Source organism: Rattus norvegicus, chromosome 4 (assembly GCF_036323735.1).
Source record: "Rattus norvegicus strain BN/NHsdMcwi chromosome 4, GRCr8, whole genome shotgun sequence".
NCBI classification, from domain to species: Eukaryota; Metazoa; Chordata; class Mammalia; order Rodentia; family Muridae; genus Rattus; species Rattus norvegicus.
In genome coordinates, this window is record NC_086022.1 from 145705418 (window position 1) to 145731411 (window position 25994).

General features: G+C 37.6%; 1 protein-coding gene across 5 annotated transcripts in view; it reads left to right on the top strand.

The window, feature by feature from the left end:
• The window catches only part of Grm7 (glutamate metabotropic receptor 7), an 882386-nt gene that overhangs the window by 418704 nt on the left and 437688 nt on the right, over positions 1-25994 (top strand). For all 5 annotated transcript variants that reach the window (XM_039108423.2, NM_031040.1, XM_039108424.2 and 2 more), the window contains 1 exon segment: positions 19453-19594. In XM_039108423.2, coding sequence (XP_038964351.1) covers positions 19453-19594 — 142 coding nt within the window.

The following is a 25994-nucleotide window of genomic DNA, read 5'->3' on the forward strand; positions in this document are numbered from 1 at the left end:
CACTTTTTAAAAAAAGGTATAGACAGCACTTGTAATTAAAACAATAATCTTCCAAAGTGTTTTGATTAAAATATTATTCAATCAGCGTTTGTGTAACATTGGATTCCTTAGAATTTCCAATAAAGTGTTCGGTCAGTATCCCCAATTTATTTTCAGGAAAATAAATCGCTGAAGCATTTTACATGTGTTAATAATTCTTTGTGGAACTTTTTAATGTCAGTGAAGTCCACCTGCAGAGATTTAAAAAACCCTTTAGTGTTTTTGCTTGGGCTATATTTGTATAGCCAGGTTTCTGAAATGATATTCTTGGTAAATTTATTTCTGTCACACAATATCATGTCTGCACTCTGTGTCTTTGTCTCTCTTATCTCTCTGTCTCTGTCTTTCTCTCTCTGTCTCTCTGTCTCTCTTATCTCTCTGTCTCTGTCTCTCTGTCTCTCTTATCTCTCTGTCTCTGTCTCTCTGTCTCTGTGTTTCTTCCGTGTGTGTGTGTGTGTGTGTGTGTGTGTGTGTGTGTCTGTCTGTCTGTCTGTCTGTCTGTCTGTCTGTCTAGAAGGCAGCTTTACACGCCCTGAAATTGGGACTATAGCTGATTAAAAGTCACCTAGTATGGTTACTATAAACTGAATTTGTAAGTGCAGCAAGTGCTTCTAACTTATCAGTCATATCTTTTGCACTCATTGGGTGGTTTTCCTTCCTTCCTTCATTTATTTTTTAATTAATTAATTTATTTATTATTGATGAATGCTTTCAAAACAGGGTCTTTCACTCTTCAGCTTAGGATAGTCTCTAAGTTACTACAGAGCACAGAGCTGTTTCTTAAGGCAGAGAGCTGAGCTCCCAGTCAAAAGGGACCAACCAATTTTAATAAATAAAATAACATCATCACCTGCCTTCAATGAAGAGGTTTGGTTTCAGATATTACATGTCAGGTGGTTTTATTTTTATGAGTATGTGTGTGCAGTATCTCTGGAAACCAGAAGAGGGCATCATATGTACAAGACAATAACAGTTGCAAACGACCTGATGTTAGTGCTGGGATCTGAACGCAGGTCATTTGTAAGCGCCGTAAGTGTTCTTGGCTACTAAGGCATCTCTCCAGCCAACCCTTTTATCTTCTTACTGCTGTCGAGATTTTCTTATATCTCAGTAGAACATTGACTGTGCAGTAAAGTCTGTCTTTGCCGTTTCTGACTAAGTTCCTCCCAGGTCTCAGTCTTACAACATTGTTTCTTTTGATGGACGGACAAGGTTTGTTGTGCAACACTCGCCTTGAAAACAGGCTTATCCTGCATGGTTCCCTTAAATTACTTCTCACACTCCTTATGCTCTCTGTATTTTCTGTTTCTTGATTTGTATGGGTGTTTTGCCTGCATGTATGTATATCACTTTTATGCCTGGTGCCTGAGGAAGTCAGAAGCAGCTGTCAGATTCATAGAAACTGGAATTCCTGATGGTTGGTTTTGATCCACTGTCTCCATGCTGGGAACTGAAACTGAATCCCATGCAAAAGCAAAAATAAATAAATAAATAAATAAATAAATAAATAAATAAATAAATATAAATAAATAAAATATTCTTACTTGTTGAGTCCTCTCTGCAGCTCCTCCCTCTGCTCATTTCTAAGACAAAACTCACAGTTTAACTCAGGGTCTCGTTTTTAACTCAAAGCACAGTTACATCACTTTTGACAATGATCATGACATCAAGTCCATGATAATAGGGGGCAGAAAGCAAGTGGAACTGATGAAAATTGTCATCATACTCAGTATAAGTGTGCTAATAAGAATCATTAATAAACATACAATTAAACTTTGCCTGACAGAAGAGCACAGTAGGAAAAGATCACTTGTTTGAAATATGCAATGGTTTTGATAAGGAAAGAAAATCTAAAGGTACAGGTATGGGTTAGCCTGTATACAATAAAACTTCTCAGTTAATACTCCCATTTCCACACATTTATCCGTTAAAAGGAAACTGTAGCGTTGGCTAGTTTTGTTAGTCTGTGCAGATTCCAAGTTATCTAAGAGTACATTTTTTTAAAAAATTATAATTCATTGACAGCAAATGTACAAATAATTCAAATGACCAAAAGATGAATACAACTTTGACCAAAATTTATGAAGCTCCCATTTCATAATATTTTATGAGTTGTTACACTGCATGTTCTTATTTCTTTGCTATTGATCTTTTCAAATTTGTCCACAAAAACAAACTCAAAACTTCCAAGCAAAACACGTTTGTCTGCTTAGAACCGTACAGGAGGAATGACAAATGGCTTTAGAACTCATGCAATACAGCCTGTGGGTCACCACAGTCACATGGGTGGGCCTCCATGTGGCCTGGCCCTGAAGACTATGTGTCCTGAGGACTGTTTGCTATTATCGAGTTCTGCTGTGCTTGCTGCCCTCACATCCCTCTTAATCTAAGAATTATATGAAAACTTTAAGGAGGCTTCCCGTCCCTCACTGGACAGTTGAATTCAGGCATTGTTGCTGGTGTAGATTAAGGATTCTCTCACCACCCTAGAGAAGAACTTAGAGAGTAGATTGTCAACAATGACTACCACCCTTAGAAAACAAATGGAAAGATAAAGTTGTTAGTGAAGCTAGGTTGAGATGTTTTTACTACTGGCTCCGATGCAAAGAATTGTAGGGAATGATATGAGCATCAGAAAGGCACACTTTTATTAGTTAGGTTAGGGTCCTTTTATGATCAGGAAACAAAAACATTGGCAACACTAGCTGATGTGACTCTGACCAGACTAGTGATGATTAAGATTTCTTATACCCATTTTTGCCCTCAGCTTCTTGATATGATTTACTAAGAAATTTTGATCAGTAGATACACATTTTGAGGATTTAAAGTTGATATGACTGATTTTTATAAAAAAAAAAGTTTAGTTTTGTGATTCTGTTAAGATTTTCACAAGATTACTTTTAAAGATAAATGATAAAATTATTACTTCTTTCTTTGGAGCCACAAATTGCTGTTTGCTAGTAAGAGAAACTGGCTGAGGAGAACGAGCCTGCTTGTTTTCACTTTGTTAATCTAGAGCAAGTTGCTTGGTTATGTATGCATGTGGGTTTTTGAGAACCATTTGTTTTCTTGACCTGTACTATGTAATTTCATTTCTTATAGAGGTATTGGAAAACACATTGTTCTTTTATAATCATTCACTAAAAGAAAACTAAAATGTAACCGCATTGCAAGTGGATACTGCTTAAAAGACTTTGCTGGGATATATAATCCATAGAAGAAAGAATAAAGTACGGAATGGGATGGGACGTATGATGTGGTGTGGCTGCAACATTGTCTCTCCTGTCCATCAACTATGTGTGTATGTATAAAGCTTGTGCCACTGGGAGTTGGCAACATTTTTTCCTCATATCAACCTGTTGTATTTATGTATGTATGTGTAGAATACTTGCAGTCTGCTTGCTGGAGATTTGCTCTAACCGTTGCATGTGTGAATATGTATATGTATGTCTTTAGGTCTGTTTATGTTTATGTATATATATATATATATGCATGCATATTTATGTGTATGATGTTATTAGACTCTACCAGTTGTTTCATCCAGTGTGTGTGTGTGTGTGTGTGTGTGTGTGTGTGTGTGTGTGAATTTTCTCTCTTTTCTTCTCTTTCTCACTGGCCCCAAGGAGTTAAAAGAGTGGATAGTCCTTCTTCAGGCCACAGAAAGACTTGTTCCCTCAGAAAAAGTCTGCTCAACAGTTTCTCTAACCACTGGCTGCCTTTGGCAGCAGCAAATGTACTTACCTGGATCCAGCCATGTCGGTGGTTCTAAGCACTGACTCCCAGTGGCTGCCCACCTCTGTTTACCCATTACCTGGATGCCAAAGCCTGAGACACTGGCATTTGTCAAAAAGTCAGCAGGAATATAACACTATGCATGTGATTTATCTGTTGCTGAGATAAAATACTATGTCCAAAAGCAACTTAAAGGAAAAGGGTTTATTTTGGCTTCTGTTTCCAGAAGGATAGATTCCATTTTGTTGGGAAGGCATGCCATCAACTGCATCAGGCCACAGTTTCATCTACACATAGGAAGGACAGAGAAGGAACAGGAATTGGGGAAACATGGTAAACCCTCAACATCTGCCCCATGTCATATACTTTCCAGCAAGGTTATACTTTCCAAAGGGACCAAAATGTTTCAAAATAGTGCCATCAACTATAAACTAAATGATCATGTATCTGAGCTTGTGCAGAACATTTCTCATTCAAACTACACATACATTTTCTTACATTTTCTTTTTGTGAAAAAAAAATAATATGGTGACTGGTACCAAGCACTAACATTACTATATTGATTTGAAATGATTGATTGGACTCAATTATATTCTGCCACTTTGTGAACACTGTACTAACACAGATACCTTCAAGCAGATTATAGACATTACGTATGACATCCTAGGGGTTGGAAGCAAGACTTGCAGTTGATTTTAGCTTAAAACCTATGCTATTTTGAACATCCCCATGCACCCCTATACCTAAATCCACATCAGTTCAAAAGCCACCATCACAATTCAGTCTTCAGTTCAATTCCATTCTGTTTATATCCACCCAACAGATGTACACTGGCATTTATGTACACTGTGAAGTTGTAGTTTGTCCTAAAGAAAAATAAAATGTTATTTTCAGGAATATAGATGTTGTTGAGATGATCTTAGTAAATAAAAGAGACAGATAAAGAAAAACAAATGCCCAAAGTTTTTCCATATGGCGAAGTGACTCTGCATGTGTGTGTGTGTGTGTGTGTGTGTGTGTGTGTGTGTGTGTGTACATAGAATCATAGAGTACATGACATGAGCATTGAGCTAGTTTGAGTGAAGAAGGAAGTTTCTAGTGAGAATGAGGAAGAAAGACAAAAGGGCAGCCTCGAGGAGATGAATATGTCCCCGTGAAGCCCACTACTGTATGCCATAAATGTCTTAATTTAAAAGTAATCACCTCATTTTAAGTGAGGAAAGCACCCCCAAACCAAAAGAACATACACATATTTAACTCCTGTGTATCTCTTTAAATGAATCAGTGATTTCGTTAGAACTTAGTCTATGGCTTAGTAAGCTTCATCCTGCATAGTGGATTTTGCAGTTAACATTCCAGTTAAATAGGTAGTGTTTTTCCTCTTTGCTGCCCAATTGGTTCCTGTAGTTCTAACTTCTAACATTCACACGGTGGCAGTTATGTGATACCTAGACACCTTTCTTTTCTCTCACACTTTGCTTCCACTGATACTAACCAGGAACTCTGTTTCTTAGGAGGAACTGTTGTCCAAGTCTAGAACCTTCACAACTATTGACTTCATTTTTACGTATAAACCATGATCCCCTCTTCTCTACTACACTTAAAAAACCTTTGGTATTCAATGTCAGAGGTGAACAGAATTCCCAGATGATTCTTCTAAAACCATAACAATGAAACTATGTAATTAAAAAACATATTTCCTTAAAAATGTCCCATTCTTCTTTTTAGTCCTTTGAATCTCTTCCTGGGATTTAAGGATATATCTTTGTCTCTCCCTATTCCCTTTAAGACTGTACTGAGCAGTTGGTAAAGTTTACATTGATGTCATCGAAGATAAAGTTAGTCCTCCTGAGAATATGCCCATGACTTTCATTTCTGCTATAAAAACTTGAGAAAGATCAACACATCACAAAACTGAGTACCGTTAAATTCTATGTGATAATCCTTAATTTAATGGAATTCAGTACTAACAACATACTTATTTGTTTTTCTTTGCTTCTTTTAATTTTTGAGACCTGATTTTATTATATATCCAAGACTGATGGTTCAAGCTGCCCTTGAACTCGGTCTTTTTGTGTCTGTTTCTCCAGTTGTGAGAGTTCCGAGTTGTGTTTCCAAGGCCAGCTTGAGTTACCATGTTTTCGAATGGGAGACTTTTGAGGCTAAATCTGTTACCTGATTCTTGGACACAGGTTGCTTTGGCACTGTACAATCCTTGTCTATTCAGCTGTGGTTTGAGAATAACCCCAGGGTTGGGGATTTAGCTCAGTAGTAGAGCACTTGCCTAGCAAACTCAAGGCCCTGGGTTCAGTCCCCAGCTCCGAAAAAAAGAAAAAGCCCAATTAGTGGTTTGGGTTTTTGTTTGTTTGTTTGTATTTTTGTTTTTTGTTTTATTTTGTTTTTTGCTTTTTGGGGGTTTTGTTTTCTTGGTTTGTTTTGTCATTGTTTTTCACTTAAGGTAGAACTTTCTTTGATACATCATTGCAGGAAATCCATCAAACTCTCTAGTGTAACCTAAGCACCTAAATGTTGAGCCCTAAACTGGATGCTGCTTGTATGGAAATTCGTGGTCAGGAGATAGAGAAGTCTGCATGAAATGTTTTTCCATATCTTTGAAACCTCAGTGAACTCAGCCATAGAGTGTCAACGGTTAAGTGCATCCTCTGAAACTCTGTGTATTCATTACCGTTCTCCTAACCTTGATAAAATCCACAGCAAGAGGCAACTTTAGAGAAAGGTACTCTGATTTTGACTGCAGTTTGGGGGAGTCATGGCAGCAGGAACATGAGGCCCCAGTTCACACTGCATCGTTCGTTGGGAATCAGGGAGAGAAAAGTGTGATCAGAGGTCTTGCATTTATTTATTTATTTATTTATTTATTTATTTATTTATGTATTCAATCCTTGATCCCAAGCCATTGGAATGGTACCCCCACAGTTAGGGTGGTACCATTCCCAACTCATTTAACCAAATTAGAAACTCCCTCACTGATATGTCAAGAGATGCCCCCGCCCAAGGTCATTCTAAAGCTAATCAAGTTAACAATTAAAATTACCCATCACACCCAGGAAGAATTTATGCAAAATCATGGGTATTGGTCCAAGAGGGAGTGTATGATGCTAACTGGCTTCCTTTGTGCTTATAGAAGTGTTGGCTGGCAGAGGCTTTAAATATTTCATGCTTTCCTGGGAAGAGAACCACTCTCTCTAAACTCTGTGACAAATGGAGAAGATGATACATTTCTAAAGTCATCGGAGGCAGGATTCATTTGTTTCTACTTCTTTGGTTTGTGACATTCACACTGATACAGAGTGATGTTTCTTTAACAATGAAAAATGTTCAAATCCTCAAAAGCCGGCTCTTTTTGATATGTGTAGTCTGTTGAGTCTTAACCATAGCAACAGTTTGCTGCAGTATGGATAGATCATAGCAGAAACAATACGTAGAATAGAAAGTTTCAGGAAAGGGTACTGAAGAGATAGAATGTTTAATTTATTGAGAAGCCTGCAGTGTTCACTAGTGCAATGACAAGCATAGTCATTCTAATTTTATATTGAAACAAACATACCCACATTGCTAGCATAACTGCCTGTGAGTAATACTCTGCATATTTCTCTATAGAATTAAATCCAGATGATCAGACAGTTAATCAACTGCACACAACCAACCTAAAGCTGAGAATAGGTTGCTTCTCCTTTGCTATTGAAAGGACGATGTTCCTTCTATTTTCCTTCTATGAAGACATGCATAGGAAAAGAGCAGATGGGTTGATGCAATATGCCTGCCTCTGAATCACTATAGAAAAATTATTGTTATGAAAGAGTTATCAAAATGCTCACTACTGAGTAGAGTTTAGCAGCCTAGACGACCGTACAGGAAGTGGCAATATTGTACTCAGTCTGCTGTGTTGATGAGTACCAAGATGGGGACAGGATAGGTTAAAGCAAAGCCTGAGGGGTAAAATATGAGGGAAAACACTCATCACAGCTGGCATGGCAGTAGTTCTGGACTGGAGATGGAAATCTCTCAGGTTTGCCTTAGGGTTGCCCCTGGCTATTGAGGACTTGAACAATTCGGCTTGATTTCTAAGCCCAAGTCACTTCATCTACAAGAAAGATAAGTATCTGCAACTCAGGCCAATGCATGTTGAACATGGTGGAACTTGTAAAAGAATACAGACAAGGCTGGAGAGTTAGCTCATTGCTGGAAGGTGTGTATAAGGTATGCTTGTGGCTCTCCTGTTATTACCCATATCACAAAAACGAACAGTAGAAATTAAAATAAACGTGTCAAAACACTTTGCAATCAATGAAGAGTTGTTATAGGAGAGAGTGAACATAGTGAAAGGATCCATGATGAATGGTCAAAACACCAAATTCATACATTTTCCCATAACATAGAGGGAGGGTTGACATGGTATCACATCATATCTATAGTTGAGCACAATAACCTCTGAAGTATATTTCAATCCTTTTAGATCGATCCCCACCATGACATGATACCATATTAGCCCTATTTTTCTAGAATGTGTATGAAAGTTTTTGCCTGCATGTGTGTCTCTGTGTCACATATGTGTATGTTGCCCATGGAGACCGAAGAGAGTATCAGATCACCTAGTACTAGAGTTAGACATGGTTGTAAGCCACCATGTGTGTTTGGGGAATTGGACTTAGGTCCTCTTTAAGAGCAGCCTGTGCTCATAACTTCTGAGCCATTTCTCCAGTCTCCAGCCTCTAGTTTTTAAGGCTAAAAACGAATTACAGAAATGAGTGTTGCCTCATTTCTGCATTTGTACATGCACACACGGACATAAGTGTGCATGCACACACCACAGACACACAAACACACGGATGCAGAGAGAGACACACATGCACACACACACACACACACACACACACAGACAGAGAGAGAGAAGAGACAGAGAGACAGACTCAGACACACACACAGAGACAGAGAGAGACAGACTCAGACAGAGAGAGACAGACTCAGACAGAGAGAGACAGAGACAGAGAGAGAGACAGAGACACAGAGACAGAGACACAGAAACAGACAGATAGGTAGATAAATAGAGAGAGACAGACAGACAGACACACACACACAGAGAGAGAGAGAGAGAGAGAGAGAGAGAGAGAGAGAGAGAGAGAGAGAGAACCGAAAGAAAACAGTACTTCAGAAATGCCAGCCAAGCATGAGCTTCATAGATGAACCTTCTTTCCATCACCCTGGGCTACATAGGCATCTTTCCAGAGGAGCTATCTGGAGACAAATGACAATTGGTTTTGACTGGTGAGAATAAGCAAGCCACGGGAACAACCAGTGATGGTGAAAAATCTGACAATTTTTAATTTCTTATTCAAGAAAAGGAAGAGTTTGCCTTCACAAGGCTTCCTGAATGGGAGCATAATCTTCATTAACCTACTCACGACCTGCCAAGATACCAGCTGTTCAGGAGAACGTGATGTTCTGCACTGGGATTGCAGTTGTAAACTAGGATCATAGCAATGGTGTAGGACATCACTATCTTGAAAGAAAATTTTTAAAAAGACAGTTGCCCTGTTATTACAAGTAATGGGATGTCTTTCATGTTAACTGCTACTTACCAGCAGCACAGCATGCCCAAAACTTAGCAGTTGTTTAGTAAATATTTTCTGGATGAATGAATGAATCAGTAGGTAAAATGTGGATGTAAAAACATCAAGAGAAATGACTCACCACACAGCATCACAGTCCATAGGACAAGCTGTGCAGCATCCTCTGAGATGAACGACTAAAAGGAAGCTGTCTGATTGAAGACTACTCCAACATGGCTGGCAACTCAGGAAAGGTGCCTCTTTGCTGGGGCTCCCTACATGACCACCAAGCACCTCTGTTACTCAGTCTCCTTTTCTGGACAACTGTCATTACTTCAAATTTCCACATCTCAACATTGCAGCAGATCCTTATTAGGCTGAATTGTGGCACTTCATGTACTTAACATGTTTGATGAGGGCTTGCTTTCCACTAGTTCTTGGCTGAACTATGTGATACACTCACTCGTTACTAACATGCAAAAATAGTCCTTGGAATGTGAAGTGTGGTTTCCCTGGCAGGGACCAATTGGAGGATTCTCATAGTTTTGCCACATAAAGGCTCATGCAGTCCAACCCTGACTGTATAAATTTAGTAGCACTAGCCTTTATTTGGTTTCACTGCCATCAACCTACCGCAGTAAATGAAATGTTCTCTATGCCCTGGTGCTGAGAATAGTCTTGGGAAATCAGCTGTAACTGTTTTTATTCTTTCATTCCTTTCTTCAACATAGAATGACAAGCAGGTATTTTAAAGATGATTCAGTGTTGGCATCTAAGAACTATTAGTAACTCAGTCACATCTCCCCAGAAGTGTGTTCTGTTGCCAAATTCGTTATCTCTAAAATTTTCCCCATTTCTTACATGTCCTTTCCTCCTGAGTCCTTCTGCTGCCTAATGATTTTGTTCTCAAACCCATAAAGGTGACTATGATTTCATTTCTTCTGGTCTTCATGGCAGAACACGGTTCCCCCTGTATCTTTTTCCTTTGTGCACTCTTTGACATCTTTCACATTCAAGGATTTTCTTTCCTTTTATATTCAGATAAGACTTTACTGAAGTCAAAAATCATTTCCGACTGTCTTCATTTCTTAGCACAGCAAACTGGAATCACACGAAGGTGTCCCATCAGCTTCCAATCAGGAAGTGGGAAGCCCCTGAGTCTGTGTCTTTATCTAAGTGATGACTTCTCAAGACCTCTGGTTCTCTATATGTTTTTTTTTCCTGGCTTACAACTCTAATGGATTGGTATGTACGCTTTTACTTATGTGTTGATGCTGTCAAGAACATAGCAATGGTGGGGCCAGAGGGTGGGTGGGAAAAAAAGAATGTAGCAATGACTCCATGGATCAAACTGGTTCCATGGCTGGAGGAAAAGGCCCTGATAAGTTCTCTCTCCTCTTCTCCAACTTCAAAACAAAGCAAAGCGAAACAAAACAACAAAACAAACAAAATCAACAAAAAAACAAAAACCAAACAATTTCTGTCCCCTGAAGTAATTCCTAAAATGTGTCCTTCAAATATCAAAAAGTCATTCCTACCAGAATGAGGGTAGAAGAAACACAGCTGGTACCTTTGCTGTGACTGGGGTAAACTATTGCTTAGAAACAAACCTTACCACTGTAAACAAAAACATAGGGCTATCGGCAAAGTTTCTAGCGAAATGACAGCTCACTAGTCTTATTCACAATGACTTAGGTCTATTGCTCCCAAGTTCTTTCTCTCCACAGATGTAAAGTATAAACCTCAGAAAACCTCTTCCATACAGTCTTTGGTTCCTCTAACTAAATACAGGATTCATTTTAACTCCTGTTGCATGACTTTTCTGAGGAAACATGAAGAAATTATTATTCAGATGGGATACTGATGTCAGACCAAGAAAACAACTCTACTCGTTTAACTAGTGAGCGAGAGAGTTTAAGTTACTTACAGGAATTTATTTGATGAGTTAACTATAGAAGCATGGTTGCCTCAACAAATAAACAAGCAAACAAACATCTCAAAACAAAAGTAATAACAACTACTGCTTGTGCACTGAACAGTTCTCTGCCCTGCCTGACCCTACCTGACCTTGGGGATTGGGGGTAAGTTGGTACAGTCAATGACACAGACTCCAGGAACAGATGAGAAATGCTACAGCAAGCTCATCTGAGCAATGCTGTAAGCTCTTTTATTGTACTCCACCCACACCCACACTGGTTCTAAGACAGTATCTCATCTAAACAGCAGTTCCTGATTGGCTAGTACTATTTGCAATAGCTATCCTTGTCCTCTCAGGCAGTCCTCAATTAAGTCCTCCTGCAGCAGATGTTTCTGCAGCTGCAAGGCTCCCAGCATTTACATAGAGGCAGACCCACCATCCTGCTACAATCAACAACAACAACAACAACAACAGCAACAAAAACAACAGCAACCACAAATCTTCTACCCTTCCTAGGTGACAGCTCAGGAAGGATACATCTCTGGAGCTTTCTTCACAACTTGCAATCAGATCAATTAATCTGAGAGCATTCCTTTTCTAAAAACGGTTACTGTTTATGTAATCTCAGACAAGACCCCTGTTAATCTTGTAAACTTCATGATATTCTAGGAATTGTATGTTTCCTTTGCTTTTGAGTGGCATAAGCCCTACCTAATTCTCCACTCTCAAGGATGGTCCTTCCTAGGACTGAATATTTAAATTCAGGTAAAATAGATCTACTGTGGTCCTATATTCAGTTATCCTTGTGACATATCACATATAAGGGCAAGACAATATTTAGTAATTTAGCATTAGCTATCGAAAGATGAAAATCCTAGTGCCAGACTGCAATCTAAGAAGGCACTTAACTTCAAAACATCTCTGCCTCACAGAGGACAGGGTGGCTATTGAATGTGTTAATCAGTAAAGGGCATATGGAATGACACCTGATTTTGAAAATTACCTTATTACCCAGTCTCCCAATTCAAATCAGTGTTGATCTTCACTGGCCTTGATCTGAGTCCCCTGCTATTCAAATGATTCTTTTACAAATATATTTTGTTTCTGGTGAAAACTCTGACAGAATCTTGCACTGCATCCTCTCAGTATTTGCTAAATTGAATTGACTTAGCTAAGTAACAGGCCTCGTCTCAAGTAGAGGCTCTTCCTGGACCAAGCTGCTGACTATAAATTGTTTCCTCTTCAGCTTTTAGATGGGAGTGAATCTATAATCAGTTAGGAGAGCCACCGAGTTTATTGGAAGAAGCGTGTGCTCTGACTGATGTGTCTTACTGTTACAGATTGCATCCTACCAGACAAAGACCAACCCGATAGTTTTCAGCTCCAAATGAAGCAAAGATTAATTTCGAAGACTGAGATTCTCCTTATTATCACAGTAGCGTGTCTCCATAAGCCACTGAAAATTATCCTCTCAGTCAAAGCTGAGAGGTTCAGGTGGCAAGAATGGAGTTGTCTTGTCAGTGACGGGACTATTTTTAATTATTTTCTTTAAGATTTTACTTAATTTCATTTTATTTAGATGAATTTTTGCTTGAATGCACGTCTTTGTACCACATGAATGCAGTGACTGTGACAACCAGAAGAGAGCAGAGGCTAGCCCAAGACTGGATTTATAGACCATTGTGAGTTATCACAAGGACACTGGGAATTGAATCCAGGTCCTTAGGAAGAGCAGCCAGTGCTCTTATCCACTGAAGCACCTCTCCAGTCTTAGTGATAAAACTTTTCATTTATAATTTTTATAATGGCACTGCCTAATTCTACTGTTTGTGAATACCGCCCCCCCCCCAACAGCGGTGGGAACTCAGTGGCAAGGTGCAACGTTCTTTGATTAAAAACTTAGCTAGAAAAAAGAAATAGTTTTCAAAAGTTAGATTTTAGATTCTTGGAGTTAGAGACATGGCTAAGCAGTTAACAGCACTTGATGCTCTATTTAAACTTTTTATGGTTGATGTTTTTTTAAGTATGCTTGGATGTTTTATCTATATGCTTGTCTGTACAACATATACATGCCCACAATGTCCATGAAAGCCAGAAGAGGGTGTCAGGTCCTGTGTGACTAGTGTTATTGACAACTGTGAGCTGTTAAGTGAGTGCTGGGAATTTAAACCAGGTCCTCTGAAAGAGCTATATGTGCTTTTAATGGTTAAAACATCTTTGCACCCACATATTGTTCTTGTAGTAGATCCACATTGAGTTTTCAGAGCCCAAATAAGGCTCTGTAACAGAGCTTCTGTAACAACTACATGTAACTCTAGATCAAGGGGATTTGATGCTCTTTCTGGCCTCCATAGTGACTGCAAGACATACGCATACATCCACTCTGCCCACAGCATATTTATAAAATTAAAACATAGTGATAGTCTTTAAAAATTAGATTCTTAAGCTATTTAACAATTATCTCTTCAACTATAACTTTCATCTCTGTGCAGCAGTGACGTCACACATAATGGGCAAGCTGAGTCCCTTGGGGGAGATATAGCTAGAATAAAATCCAAAAAGGCAGAGCAAATTGGAATTCAGTGGTACACCAGACTGGGATGAAAGTATAACTATATGTGCTGAGTCATCAATACAGAGGAAGATTCCTGCTGATACTGGAATATCAAGAGTGTATAGGAAGGTCATTCCAGATCCCTTTTTTGTTGGTAGACCACCAGGAGCAGACTTGGCCTCTGAAGGTGGCATATCTGTGACATAACATACTTCATCTGCATGCTTAAGTTGAAGTCATCTACCCAAGGCCAAAGTGAATTTTTAAGCCTTCTTCCATGAATCTGATGCAAATGAGGTGATTTTCCCTCATCAGTAGGCACAACTGATGCCTTCCAAGAGCAGATGAAAACAGCATGCTCTCCTCTCTTCCTTCCTGTTCCAATTTCCTTCCTTTGTTCACGTTTTAACTTTATGATCTTGCTCATCCCCATTACCAGGGTGATAGCCCATTTCTCTTCTGTTAAGGTATCTGATTTGGCTCACCTGTGGGGGCAGTTCTCAGTTTAAAAGGGGTGAGCTTCTCCTTGCTGCAGTCATGAAACCCCACTTACCAATTGCTCCGGTGTGCACTGGACGAGCAGCAATTGAGAGTGTGGACCACCCCTCGGCTAATCACATAGCCAAATGGAGTTCGCTCTCATTTGCTTAATCATTCAGCTGTAATTGAATCCTGATGGGAAGCTGGCTTTCCATCCCACTGCCTCCCCTTCTCCTGCAGAGAAGGTGGTAAAGTAGCCATGTCTTCTCTCCAGCAGCCCCAGGACTCTTTACAGACCATTTCATTCCCGCCTCTGCATAATGCCTGCCACACATGGAGGAATTACAGCACTGAGATACTGTTGACCACTGCCCACGGACATCTTCCCCATTGTTTTCTTGCTGCATCATTGTGCACTCTATAACAATGTATAATGATCCATCCCTTTCCTTCTCTGAGGCCACCATCCTCACAGCTTCCTTTGGCTAGAATATCAGTACATGACACTGCTGCCACCTCCCAGAGCTAGCTACCATTCAAGTGGAGGCACACAAATGAGTACTTCTTAGCATCCACTTTCCTTGTTGCCTACAGCAGGTTCCTCCAGTGTAGTTTCCAGACCAGCAGCAGCAGCATCACGTCGGAACTGAACTGAATGCTGTGGGTCTGGGTAAGAGGTGTCAGCAAAAGTCATGTGAAGGGATACACAGATTCAATTCATGGCATGTGTTCAAAGGCTAAATAGTTTATATCTACGTCATCAAAGGAAATGTATTGAAAATGTTGGAGGAATGTGTTCCGGTCACCAGGTAGTTAATATGCTCTCAGTGGTAGATGCTTTTAGTTATCACATAAATGTTCTATTTATCATAATGTTTCCTACAGAGTCTATATGACCAAAAGGCAATAGTCACTGATGGTTCCACTGATGGTATTCTCTCTACCTTGTTCCATTTATATTTTCTGTTTGAAATTATTCTAAAGGGAAGTCTCATTCATTATCATATACTGTGCTCATTCTGTCAGAGGTAGCCATAGGAAATTGGTTCATTAAATAATAATTCAATGATACCATTATTTATTTTTTTTCTTGACAGCGACTTCACTTTACTCAGGGGAAGCTCATTTAGGTTGACTCCCATATCCATTTGATATCCTTTTTCATTCATTATTTTTATATAGTTCTTATTTCTTCACACTGAATGATGACCCAGGCTAAATCTAATGTGTTCCTGTCTGTAGTCATAGAGTTACCCATGTTCCAAAGGAGACATTGTTTATGCTGTTGAAAGATTTCTCCAAACCAACAACTAGATGCTACCTACATAAGTGATTCATGAGATCACATTGCATTCAGAACTTTTATAGATAAGACACACACACACACACACACACACACACACACACACACACACACACACTAACATTCACTCACCTTGTTCCTCTCTCCCTATCTAAAATGTGTATTTCTTTTAAGGACCCAAGCTATACTACTAGGTAGCAGGGCTCATGGCTTCTGTGTAGTTATTCTAGCAAATATGCTCCTATCTTTCATTATTGAGTTTATCTTACTTTGTTCAACCAAGTCTAGAAAGCAGCTTCAGATTGTGAAATTGCAACCCCACAAAGAGAAAGTTTACAAATAGGAATACGATTTTACATACAATTCTTAGCCAGAGCCTTTCTCGTGTGTATGTAGTAGTTTGCTTACTTTAAGCATTATTCTAGAGAGAAGGATATTAGCAGATTTGTGACTGAGTCCTAGTCTCCAACTTGTATCATCTTCTCATTTATTCTCATGGAAGAAATGTTCTGAGTTTTCAAAAAATCCAATTCATCAATTCTTTTTCCTTTGCAGATTCCGGATTTTATTTTATTTTATTTTATTTTATTTTTATTTTTCTAGATCTAAAACATAATCACTAAACTGCAAATCATACAGTGCTCATTTATTTTTCTTTTAAGTTTTCTGGCACAGGTTACATACTCTATGGAACCAAGTTCTATGCAAAGTAAATTTTTAGAAAGAATAATAGATACTTGTTGACATCTATTCCATATATAGCTGCTTTTTGCACTAATTGTCAAAGACTGACTTTTCTTCTTTTCTTCTTTGATGCTCTTATTCATCTTTCTTTGCAATGTATTTTTGTCATATCCATCTAGTTTATGCCTCTATCAAATATTAGCCAATAGATAACATCTTCTCCCATGCTATCTAACAAAGAAGATAAACTATTTTTATATTTTGAAACATCCTTTGAAGCACTTTTCTGGTACTCAAATTTAAGGAAAATCAGGTTCCTCATCCAGCACACTTCATACATATTCACCTAACAAGACTGATCAATCACTTAAACAATTTACACCCAATTCTAACTCTGTGATGGTAGGTAATGTCCTATGTTGATCTCTATATCCTGACTCTAACCCCTAGATAGATACAGCACTTTTCCTTTGGTTATAGAGGTCATGCGGCAAATCAACTATTTGAATGTAGTCCTGCCCTGCTCATGCTAAATAAAGGAAGTAGAGTTCAGATCTTTTCTTCAAAGAGCAGAGTCTGACCTAATGTCTCAGTTAATCTTGCTTCGCTTTATATGCTTATATTTGGCATTTGCCTTCAGACTTTGGCACAAACTTATTGAGACTTCAACAAACCATTGGCCTGTGAAACTTAACTCGAAACCACCCAAGTGATGATGGAGGAAAAGCAGTAGAAGCCCAATGGGCAGCTGTATTGTTTGAAATCTTGTAGTTTCTCCTGCTATAGCAGTGGAAAGCTGGTTCTAGACGTTCATACCAGCCAGGGATTTAGAAGCAGAATAAAGATGTCCTAGGCAAAGAAAAAGCATGGATTTTCTGCCTTCTACTGCATCTGTTTTAACTGGTAGGATTGCTTTCTCTCCTTCCTTTTTTCCTCTCATGTCACTCACAGTAATCAAATTCATCATGTTATGGACTCAGATTTATCGCTAGCTTTATCCTCTTAAGATTATAATAACATATGACCATACTGCTCCTCATTATATGGTTTTGTGATGCTACCTGAAGTGGTAATTTAAGCTTAGTGACATCTAAAACAATGTCAGTAGCTCAGATTGACTGCCCACATCACCTAACATTCACATCAGTCTGCAACCTATCTACATGAAGGTTTTCCTTGTACTTTAAAATGTTGGCATACGTTTCAACTAATTCTGGTAGTGTTTCATGATTCTAACCTCACATAATGAGTTAAATATTAACCTCCTGGCTACTGAAGCATCTTAGGTAGATAGATTCACATCATCCTACAGGATTTTTCTAATTCATCAGGGAAACCAGCTCAGCCTGTATCTTTCTTTTCTGAACGTATTGGGAACTTTCCAAATTGGTATTTATATGGGATCATACAGATGATCTGGGATTATTCAGATGATAATTTTACGTTCAATAGTCACAACATTCATAGCTTGTATATTTCAAGGGTATCTATTTGCTCAATGTTTCTGAATTTAAGGACATAAATGACCATCACATCCATAAACAGGATACCCAATTATATTTCTATTTTATCCCTCATACAGTCTTTGAGATTTCTCTCTTAGCTTAAGTACTATCAATTTTATTGCACCTTTCAACAAAAGTATTTATTAAATACTGTTTTTTCTCTAATGTTTCTCTATGTCAAAATTTACTGATTTGATTTTTTATCACATTTCTGCTTTCCATGTGTTTATTAATGCTCTCTCTTTGGGAACATAGGTTGTCTCTGTCAGTTATTTCTAATTTCTTCTTGTATAAATATATTTCCATCTAACTACCATTTCAGTCATTGTCCAATCATTTCAATGTGCAGTAGCTTTAAGTTTTTTCTCAAAGTGTTTGATTGTTTGGACACATCCTATTTGACCCATAGAGAAATTGACAAATCTGTTGTTGAATTTTTAAATATTTGGACCTTCCCATGACTTTTGTTAATGATTTCCACTTTATTAAGTTCTTAGAATATATTTTGCATGGTTTCTGTGAGCTTTCATTTCCTTTTTACTTTAAGGCCCAAATATGGTTGGTCTTAATGAATCTTTGAGTTGTACTTGAAATGAATGTCTACTCTTGTTGTACCTACCTATGATTCTAGAAATGTCAGCTAGATTGATTAGCCTGATTGCGGTGATATAGGACGTCTAAATGTATCGCAGGTCTTCTCTTGAGGACAGTAGTTGGAATGCTACTTAACAGTAACAGAATCAACTGAGATGAGATTTCAATGGAGTCTTAATTTGGGATCAGAGTTTATGGTTTTCTGTGTTTGCAGAAGCCTATTCACAACCTGTCACACACACTCACACTCACACCACACATACACACACACACATACACACACACATACACACATCCATGTAATAGTGCAACAAAGTCCATTTTTAATGTGTTCCCAAAGCATGCAGGAAGTACAAAGCACTCTTTCTTGTTCCCACTTAAGTCTTCTACCTCTGGGATGTTTTTTTTAATTTAGTATAAATATCCTATCTACTTTTTTCCTAACTTGCCTGTTTGAAAGTGTTGAAAATGTATCTAGTTAAATACTATATTCAGGAGTGATGACTTAGCAAGTCTTGGAATAAAATGAAATCTATCAATTGTTCAGGAGACAGCCACCTCCTACCTTGTCTCCCCTTGACAGTCATAAGAATTAACTGAGGTCATGAGCAGTCTGAGAAGCATGGCGTAAAATAACTATCTAATCTTCCCATTACAAAGAGCAGGGAACACAAACAACTGTAATCCATTACATGGTTTATAGGAAGATAGCATGAAATATATGAAATAATGTCTGAACCAGCTGTATGTTATTCACAAAGTTTGGATGGTAATAGCTGATGCTTTTATTGATTTCTTTACTTTCGGTTTACTTGTTTGAGGCTGGTCTTTAAGAAATGGGAGTCACGTGTTGAGGAAAAGAAATGAGAATACAAAGCTCAGAAAACTCTCAGGCATAAAGATGAAAACTAGCTGCTTCAGTGTCTATAACTTTAATGTATTATATGACATGCACGGTAAAGACCACACACACACACACACACACACACACACACACACACACACACACTTCCCTGTTTCTTTGATCCCGCTGTGGCCACTTTATTGACACTCTGCTTTCTTTTCTTGAACAGGTGGGCTCTGCATTGCCCAGTCCGTGAGAATCCCCCAAGAGCGCAAAGACAGGACCATTGACTTTGATAGAATTATCAAACAGCTCTTGGACACTCCCAACTCCAGGGCCGTCGTGATTTTTGCCAACGATGAGGATATAAAGTAAGGATGATTGGTGAACCTTGTTCCTATGCATGCCACAGCTTTAGGAGACAGAAGGATGAGGATGCTGGCGAGGAGAGGAGAAGTCGAGTCAGAGCAGAGCTCTAATAACAAGGTGGTAAATTGTTTCATGTTTGCTTTCCACAAAGAGCTTGGCAGCTCCAGAAGTATTAGCACCTCGATGTCTTTATCTTTATTTCGATTAAAAACCAATGTATCAATTATTGGTAGAAAGAATACACACTAGACTTTGAAAAGTTGTATCTTTAAAAACATATCTAAGTATTACAGATCTTTATTCCAGGAATGGTGTTTGTTAGTATGAAAAACATTTTATTCTGCCATTTTCATTGCTCAGCATTTAAACTCAGGACACCAACTGTTGGACCTGCACATTCTGCAACCACATGCTATTTATTCTTTTGTGCATCCATTTCCTTGCACTCCACACTTGTCACTTTAACTTCCCTTTTGGCCTAGCCTCTTGCATTTGTAACCTTACCATACAGAGCCATCCTGTAAATCACTTTTAGAATGCAAATGGCCTGATTTCTTTTCTGAACACTACATCCCAATTCTGAATCTTTATTTTTGACTTTTTAAGTTAGTGGTAATTTTACCTGGCTGAAAAGGCTAACATTTTTTTCTAACAGTGTCCGACCCCCCAATTAAAATGTTTTACACCCTGGCTAATAAGTTCTCCTTTATGAACGGCAGACTCCTAGCTGGTCAATCTCTGCTATGTCATTCTAGAGACATACTGCACCGTACTCCTGACCCATATTTTTTTGTAGAAGCTACTTTAATCATTTTTATGATTTCTAAATCAGTTTAAAAATAAAAATTCAGCAAACATGGAATTCTCTGTCAGGAAGCAGAGAAACCATATGTATATTGTGACTTTGTGACTCTGGAAACGGAAAAGTGCTATGAGAAATCCTACTGTTAAAAGCTGTTAAAAATGCAAGATAGCCTATAGATATACTGCATGTGTCTCCTCTTTACCTAGCTTGTCTTAGCACTTTACATCAGAGGACCTGACTCTCAACGCCTGTAGATCTGTGCAGTTTTTAAATCTATATGTGTAATTTCATTTTACCTCTAAATTTCAGTTTACCCAGCTTTCCCTTTGGTGATTGACCATTACATTTTTTTCATCACAGATTTTCACTATAAATATTAATGCCATAGTAAAATTTCTGTACAGAACTATCTGTGCTGAACTATAAATATGGAAATATGTAATAATAATACCTATATGCTAAGTGATATGTAAATATATCAAACTAATATATTATATCCACTATACACAGAGCATTTTCAGTGTCCCCTTTTGCAATTTAATCATAGATTCATTATTTTGCATGCTATAAGCGGGTTTGGACATAAGATTTTGTCAAGTTAAATTCTGGAAAGTGCTATGATAAAGATCTGCTTTTTTCCCTTATAAACACCATTAAAACAACCACTGGAAGATTACTAATTTTTACTTCCCTTGTATATGACTTATGTTTTTAAACTTTATCTTGTATCTTAAGATTTGGTGTCATTGAATTTGAAGGTAAATTATTTTTATTGGATAAAATTGAAGAGTTCAGCCTATGATAACTTTTTTCTTAGGATTTCCTAAGGACATTTCAGCAGCCTTTCTTCCACCTCCCCATTCCATGTGTCCTACCCAATAGCCCTGAATTTCTCCAGCATCCCAATAACAAGGTCTTGATCACAGCTGAGGTGCCCTGACCATTACATGGAAAGGTATTGCATTTGAACTTGAGATTATTCCCCGCATAGACCAACAGCTCTTTCTCCTTAAAACAGCTTCTTCCCCAGGATCTCATTTTCTTTGTATCTCAGTTCTCCCATTAATGAAATGGAAGGATTTTAAAAGATGTCCTATGAGAGGGTTTTGTAGTCTAATTTCCCTCTGAACATTTCATGTTGTACATACTGCTGGCCTAGAGGCTGCTTCTGTTCTCTCCTTCCTAGGTCTTTCAACCATCTGATATGTACTTTCAAAGGTTTCTCTGACCAGATTATTTCTGAAAATTTTTTCTCATAAAACTTTAATTTTTTGGTTCATGCCAGTGGATTCATGTTTTGTTCTTGCTGTTGTTCAATGGGTCAGATAAATCTATCCTGCCCGTTACCTCTTGCCAGCATTAGACCATATGACGTTTGAATGGTGTTTTTACCCCTACTATCTGTCCTGATGCTATGAAAGTAGTTGATGCTCAATCAATACCATTGGATGGAATGCCAAGTCCAGCTCTCAGTGCTTAATGATATAATTGAAAGCTATTTTGTTCCCTAGACTTTAGGATTGATATTTATTTTTAAAATTTGCTTGCTCTCTCTCACTCTCACTCTCATTCTCCCTCACCCTTTCCCTTTCCATTTCTCCTCAACCCCATGGTTTTCCTTTGTAGAGCAAGTTGGCCACTTATGGTAATCCTGCCTCTCATCCTTTGATTGCTAGAATTGCAAGTGCATGGCTAATTTGTTTAAAATAGAGTGAAAACTCAATTCAGTTTTTGTCATTTTGACCTCACATGTACCACATATGCAATTGTCCACATAAATGTTTGATCCATGTCTACCACCATGTTCCAGGTGCTTCTTGCACATGTCTGTTACTAATGGCATTGCTTTACTGACTCCTGTGTTTGTTTTATCACAAGTTCTCCTTTATTTATGCCCTTCCTTGGAAAGATTTGGATACCCATTACATATATCATTTCCCTCGTGATGCTATGCTGTTTTCATCAACCTTAGGATGCCTTATTCCTTTTTGCTTTTTAATTACTTTTGAGGTTTTGTTTTCATTATAATGGTCCTTAGGTTCTAGTTTTCCCCCAATGCTATTAATATTCTTTTCAACCATTTTATACATCTTTGTTTTGCTTATTTTAAATATTTACTAATATGTAATATATTGGCAATGTATGTCTATGTTGATTTTTAAGATATTTTGTGATTAAGATAATAATATTTTTGACCTATAGTGTATGACTTATATTTTAGGTAGAATATGTAAATAATTCACCTTTAAAGTATGCACATTGTTTTTATAATGCAGTTAACTTCTGTTTTGAATACTATTGTGTATTGAGATTTATATGTTAACACCTTGGTTTCTGAGGACAGTGATTAAAAGTCCAGTGCATATGCTTCTTCTAGAAAGAATTCATAAAGGCAGAACCATCTGAAGATTACAGAATCCCCAGAGAGTTGATTCTTTTTTCAAACAGAGAGATAGAAAAATTTGACATTTCTTGCAACATTAACTTCAAATACTTTGAAAATAGCAATAAGGTGGCATTAATATCTCAATTTTGAAGGGAAGCTAAATGTTAAATCAGTCATGGGTATTGATAATTTGGATTTTAAGAAATAACAAAATCTGTCTTCAAAATTTGACTGTCCACATAAAACCAACACTTGTCTACTGTAAATCCCTTAGAAAATTAAAAAAGAATTGGTTTTATTTTTTAAATAAAATGATCCTATAAATTTTACCTCCCCCAATTCTGTAGAAAAATTAAAACTCAAAGTAAATGATTAAAAGTAATAATTAAAATCATCTTATAAAACCCAGAGCCTTGGCATTCAGAGACAACCTCTAATTAAATACAATTTAAGATTTTCATGAAAGCTGCAAATGCATTCAAGCTTTCTCCTGAAGAATGAAGATTGCCCAGTTTCTACATACACATTTTGTGATTCGGATTAAAGTGTACTCACTGTCTTTAAGTAAGTGCTCATTTGTTTTTATGTTTCTAGTCTCACCCTGTTGTCTTGGGTTTTATCTAACTTTTCCACTCTATCAGATGCCATCACTTCTCCAAACTCTTTAGCAACAAATTATCATCTCCTCCTTCCTGTGATTTAATGAAACTGCTTATTATACATACATAAAATACACGTGCATGTCTATATTGGCCATATAGAGAAATCGAGAAATCATTCATATCTTTTCTTTTAATTTATATATTTTTATTCTTTAATGGTTTATTACAGTCAAGATTTCATACCCCTCCTGGTTTGCCCTCCCCCAGCTGTTCCCCATCCCATTCCTCCCCCTTCCCCTGTTTCGAAGAGGATGTCCCTACCCCACCTACCCCACTTCACCAGGCCTCCCCACTCCCTGGGCCTAAAGTCTCTCTAGAGTTAGGTGCATCTTTTCTCACTGAGACCTAACCAGGCAGTCCTCTGCTGTATATATGTCAGGGGCCTCAAGTCAGCTGGTGTATGTGGCCTGGTTGGTGGCTCCGTATCTGAGAGATCTCAGGGATCTAGATCAGTTGAGACTGCTTGGGCTTCCCTCCTCAGCTTCTTCCAGATCCTTCCCAATTCAACCTCAGGGGTCCCCAGCTTCTGTCCTTTAGTTGGGTGCTAGTATCTGCATCTGACTCTTTCAGCTGCCCTCTGAGAAGCTCAACAAACAGCTGAGAGAGTCAGATGCAGATACCAGCACCAACCAATGGACACAATTATTCATAGTTTTAAAAATTACTTTCCTGCTTAATCTGTAGCTTTTGACATACAAACTAAGTGTATTTTATTGAGAGTTTCCTTATTTTATTTTGGGAAAAAACATATACATATAAGTAGTTTTAACATTATTATGTTTGTGTGTACAGACTCACATTGTGGAGAACAAAGGGCAATGTGTGTAGGAGTCGGTTGTCTCTTTCCAACTTGTGGACCTAAGAATAGATCTCAAGTCCTCAGGTTTAGTGCCGAGTACTTTTGTCCATGGAGACATCTCACCAGCCCTGGGTATTTAATTACAAACCACATCTGAAACACTCTAGTGTACAGTATCTGCTTTCTATCCTGGTCTCCACAATCTCACAGGCACCTATTCCAAATCTTTAAACATCTCTGGTTTTACATGCATACTGGGCAGATAGGCAAGGTTAGAATCATTGATTCCCTGCACTCTTGACTTATTCATATCTGAAATTATTTAAATCATTAAATCTCTTCTAAGGTCCCCACATCCTTATTCCACATTTCTATTTATTGTATGAAAATTAGTGTTTACATTATTATGAGTACATAAACACCTAACTGAAGAATCAAGCACTTTCTTTTGATGCTGAGATGTAATTTTTTTTACCTAAAGTTAATATGGTGTAATTTTATTTAGTTATGTTCATTATTTAGTTAGTTAGTTAATTACAGACATATCCCTTTCTCCTCAGACTGGTAAATCAACAATCTCAAGCTTAAATATTTTGGACATACTTTTCTGAGAATTCCATCATTCATTCTGAATCTGGAAGAAGTTACACTGCTGTTAGTATTTCTCCTTCCTATATTCTTTCTCCCTCTCTGACCTCTCTTTCTTGTTCCGAAAAGATATGTTAATGCATATATATCATATGTATTGCATATATATATATGTGAACATATATATAAAGTGTGTATAATACATTCTTAAATACCTTCTTTAAACTAAAGGAAAGCCTATTTTTGGGCTGGAGAGATGGCTCATTGTTTAAGAGCACTTATTGCTCTTACAGAGGACCCTGCACATACATTCCACAGCTCACAACTTCGCTGTAAATCTTCAGGAAATTTAACTCTCTCTTTTGCCTCTGAGGACGTCTGCATACATGTGGTGCACTTAAACTCTTCCAGGTATACATATTAATAAGAATAAATATATCATTTTATGTAGAAAGAAAACATTATGTGTTCAATGCTTAAGACTTTTTAATTCTGACTTTACAATTAGTATTTGGCAGGTTGACATTGTACCTCATGTTTCTTAAAACATTGTTTGCCCTAGAAATAATTTAGTAAACAATGTTGATTGCTTATGTGTTGCAGAATTCTTTATTTTTATGACATATGACAGTCTACCTTTCCAGTGGGAAGGAAATCACAAGTACACTAAGTACATATGAAATTTCTCTGATTAACAACTAATAATCTGATTTGTCTGATTATTTTTCCTCAGTTCTCAGCTTTATAGGACATACTCAGTATTTGAAAGTTACTACTTTTGTAACATGTTTTGGTTCTCTATTTTTATAGTGGTACGGCTTTTTTAATTTGCAAATTCATCCTCTCAATCTGTCAGGTACTGGAAATATCTTACTACTAAAAGTTAAGGAATACAATTTAGAATAGTTTATTTTTCTGCACATTTGTTTAGGAAATGTTGGCTGTATGTAATCTTATATTGGTTTTAACTCTATTTCTTAAGATTTGACTGTGTTGTCTTAACCTTCCTTTCTCAAAAGGAACTGCAATTTTTCATTTTTAATAGACATGTTCTTTTTATGTTCTTCATTATTTCCATTGTCTTGCTGTTGGTTATCCTTTTATATCCTAACTAAATCAATTTGTTATTTTGCACTTTCTCCTATATCATGTCTTTCTCAAC